Source organism: Arctopsyche grandis, chromosome 10 (genome assembly GCF_051622035.1).
Source record: "Arctopsyche grandis isolate Sample6627 chromosome 10, ASM5162203v2, whole genome shotgun sequence".
NCBI classification, from domain to species: domain Eukaryota; kingdom Metazoa; phylum Arthropoda; class Insecta; order Trichoptera; family Hydropsychidae; genus Arctopsyche; species Arctopsyche grandis.
In genome coordinates, this window is record NC_135364.1 from 5,974,698 (window position 1) to 5,978,896 (window position 4,199).

At 30.8% G+C, this 4,199-nt stretch overlaps 1 protein-coding gene across 1 annotated transcript; it reads left to right on the forward strand.

Moving 5' to 3' along the window:
- Positions 1 to 848: 848 nt before the first annotated feature.
- Positions 849 to 3,719, forward strand: LOC143917659 (uncharacterized). The gene is made up of 5 exons (XM_077439241.1): positions 849 to 972; positions 2,146 to 2,523; positions 2,624 to 3,299; positions 3,486 to 3,592; positions 3,639 to 3,719. The coding sequence occupies exons 1-5, from the start codon at positions 862 to 864 to the stop codon at positions 3,717 to 3,719; spliced, it is 1,353 nt and encodes a 450-aa protein (XP_077295367.1). The 5' UTR covers positions 849 to 861.
- Positions 3,720 to 4,199: the final 480 nt, after the last annotated feature.

A 4,199-nucleotide genomic window follows, 5' to 3' on the forward strand; every position in this document is an offset into this window, starting at 1 on the left:
GCCTCAATTATCTGGTCATCTTTTTATTTATTCCATATTAATTGTATTGAAAAAGTCCAACTTAAATTTATTAAATCCTTACACTGCCTTTTTCCAACCTATACCAATTCTACTGTTCCCGATATTTTAAAAATCCTATCTTTTGACAATCTTTCTGTCAGGCGACGACTTACTGATGCTACATTCTTCTTTAATCTCATAAATGGTTTCCTTGAATGTTCTGATTTACTGAGTGAGGTTGATTTCGGGATCCCAGTTAGGTATTCTATACACGTTGCACTCTTTTCACTTAATGCTTTCAATCCTAATTCCCAAAAATATTCGTATCTGCAGCGTGGTTATCGTATGTTTAACGGGGAGCTGAATGAGGTTGATCTGTTCGGTATTTCCTTACATCAATTCAGGACTAACATCAAGAGAATCTTGACCGATTGATCCATTTCTTCTTCTATTCTATTTTATAACCTTTTTCCAATATTTTAACACTTTAGTTTAGTTATGCAATGTGCTATATTTAGTCATGTTATAGCTTTTATTATTTTCCTTTTCATTTATTTATCTTTTTCATTTGTTTATCTTTGTAAAAATCTGTAATTGGACTCGGATGTTATATATGTATATTATATATTTACTCTTTGTTTTTATGCATTTCTACAACTTGTTGTCTCTTGATTTTTCAATAAATAAAATAAAAAAATAAATATGTTTCTTTAAATTGTCTCACTACGTCAGAAACATGAAGAATTCCAAATAAGTAGGTATGTTTAGAATTTTAAAAAAAATTACGACAATACGAATATGTGAATTGGTTGTAGTGACTGTCATATGTCAATATCAGTAGCCATTAATCAGTGATCAGTCATGGTGTTGCAGTGCCGATTGTGTTTACGCGATGAGGAAGCTCAATTCACTTCCATCTTCGATTCTTCTATTTCGCTGGTGATGATTATCTGGAATTGCTGTCAACTGATCGTAATACAAATATTATTTTCATATTATTACTAGTGTTGTGCCCGTTAATTTCAACGGATGACTTCGGAATGGAATTGATACACGAATTAAAATAAATTTGTATATTATACAGGCATTCCTAGACTTACGACGGAGATACGTTCCTGAATCTCGGTCGTAAAACGAATCTATATATATGTATATATTTTTTTCGGTAATTTTACTTTCTTTTATTAATACAATAATTCATTTGAATACGTATTTAAATTGAAAAAAAATTAAACATCTACATCAGCGGTTCCAAAACCTTTTTTGACTCACGTACCACTTGGTAGTACATAGCGCTAAATTGTACCACCATATAAAAATGATTGTATTTCATGAAATTTGTTTTTGCAAGTGTAATTATTATATACAGTATTTGCATCGTAAGGAATGTGACCACATGATACACGCAATATGTAGATCTGTTTTGGTAAGAAATTTTGTGAAAAAAAAGTTATTTGCGGAGTCACAGTTATAATATGCTAAGTTTAAGAGGGCTGTACACACGAAACCTTAATTTTGTTACCGTTCCTTTCTTCGATATATATATTGAGTGTATGTATATATTGAGTAAATGCGACAATATAGATCAATATATATATTGAGTGAATGCGACAGTTGCGCTTCGACCAGATAAAACGTATTTTAAATTGACAAAATCGAGGTTTCGTATTCTCCTATTTTCTCCTCCAAAACTGGACCAATTTTAAAAAAAAATTCATCATGGGTATGAGAAAGATACTTTCTGTGCATCTATCGGCGTATTTTTTTTTAAATCGACTGTTATATAAGCATGCTGGACTCATTTCGTGGGTGTAAAAAAGAGGCGATTTTATAGATGTTTGGCGGCTCTTAGCTCATATAAAAAATAATTAATCAAAAAAATAAAACGATAGATGCACTCCAATGGTGGATATCCACAGCATATTAAAAAATAATTTCTCTAGTGCCATAATTGAGGAAGGGAGAAGTATAGTACGTTTGTATGGACAAGGCGCTGCTGTCCAGCCCTCTTAATATATTTATCTACTATTTTGTCATATTTCTATTATTGATAAATGGTTTTAATATATGTACGTACATATGTACATATATGTATGTACGAGTACATATCTGTGTCGATAAATCGATTATTTTTTTGGTTTATAGGTGAAAGAAAATGACGGTTTACCAGATACAATATGTTCATTTTGTAAACAAAAACTTGAATCGTTTTCCGTCTTTAAACTTACCTGCAGGAAATCTAATGAAATATTACGGAATAAATTGCCAGACTTAAACAAAGTACAAGAAAACTTACACAAAGAAAAGTCTATTGTTGTCTATAAACCGATTAATAAACGCCGCAGAAAAACTTATAAATTAAATAAATTAAAAAAAAAATTGCTGGAAAAATTTGCTGAAATGAAAAAATTGCAACAAAGTAGACTATTATATTCACTATTAAATCCGCCAAATGTTGATTCGGAAGAAGAGCAGGAACATAATCAATGGCAGGATTGCACTGTAACAGAAAATATCACATCTGTAAGATCATTATATGTATAATATATATGTACATATGTAATTAAATAAGTATACATAATTCTGAAATTTTTAAAATAACTCACTAGTTTTTAATTTTTAGGAGGAGAACACAGTAAAAACTTTCATATGCAGAATTTGCTCACAAGAATTCAGCGACGAATTAAGTTTAAAAGATCATCAAGAAGTACACGAGGAAAATACACGTGATACATCTCCTGAAGGATCCAAATTAAAAGATGAAGTAATCTGTGACATGTGTAATGAAACATTTGACAATAAAACCTGCTTAATAGAACACATAAATTTCCAACACATGCGTATTTATACGGGACCTTTAAAATGCGAAACTTGCTCCAAATTATTTAAGAACGAAAGGGCATTGGAAAGACATAATGTCAAAAATCATATTAATGAAGAAGAAGAAGAAGAACCAAAACACAAATGTGTGGTATGTTCAAAAGAGTTTATTAATAACGATATTTTAGAATTTCACAAACTCACACACAAGGAAGATACACGTGATAAATCTCCTGAAGGATCAAAATTAAAAGATGAAGTAATCTGTGACGTGTGTAATGAAAAATTTGAAAACAAAACCTGTTTAATAGAACACATAAATTTCCAACACATGCGAATTTATACAGGACCTTTAAAATGCGAAACTTGCTCCAAATTATTTAAGAACGAAAGGGCACTGGAAAGGCATAATGTCGAAAATCATAATGAAGAAGGAGAAGAAGAAGAAAAAGAAAAAGAAGAAGAAGAAGAAGAAGAAGAAGAAGAAAAAGAAAAAGAAGAAGAAGAAGAAGAAGAAGAAGAAGAAGAAGAATTAAAACACAAATGTGTGGTATGTTCGAGAGAATTTTGTCAGTATTATTCATTACAATGTCATATGAAAAGTCACCCAGACGTTAAAACGTTCAAGTGTAGAATATGTTCTAAATCATTTTTGTACAAATCAGTATACAAAATTCATATGAAAAGTCACCCAGGCGCTAAAACAACGTTCAAGTGTAGAATATGTCCTAAAACATTTTTGTACAAATCAGTATACAAAAGCCATATGCTAGTGCACAGAATCCCTAATATGTACTGGTGTGAAATATGTTTTGAAGCTTTCGTTTGTAAAAGTACTTTTGCTATGCACCAATATGATCACACCAAAGAAATGCGATTCTCGTGTGATATCTGCTTGAAGAAATTTTTAAACGAGAGTTCCTTGAACACACACATGCTTAGTCACGCAACAAATAAACAATTCAGGTGTAATATTTGTGACAAAATTTTTTTACATCACTTAAGTTTACATGGACATGCGAAATTTCATACCGGTGAAACATCTTACAAATGTTCAGTTTGTTCTATAGAATTTCCAAAAACTTGAATCAAACAATATCATGTAAAAATTCATAGTAGATAACACATAGGGATTGCAATACCGAAAGTACCGATACCGGTAGTGTCGGTATTTGACCGAATATTAGAAAATAATAAAGAAAGGGTACGATTTAACTGTGCATTGAGAAAAATACTTTGCATCTTAAGAAAAGTGTTTGTGCATTAAAATTTTTAATTATTTTCGGTGCGTCGAACAATCTCGTATTGTGCATCGAATTGAAATATTTCGGCATTATAAAGTGACTATTAAAAAATATGAAACGATCAATCGAAAAAAT

Coding starts and splice junctions, on each gene's coding strand:
- LOC143917659 (XM_077439241.1), top strand. CDS start 862: ATGGTGTTGCAGTGCCGATTGTGTTTACGCGATGAGGAAGCTCAATTC. Junction 973..2,145: donor GGAATTGCTGTCAACTGATC/GTAATACAAATA, acceptor TTTGGTTTATAG/GTGAAAGAAAATGACGGTTT. Junction 2,524..2,623: donor TAACAGAAAATATCACATCT/GTAAGATCATTA, acceptor TTTAATTTTTAG/GAGGAGAACACAGTAAAAAC.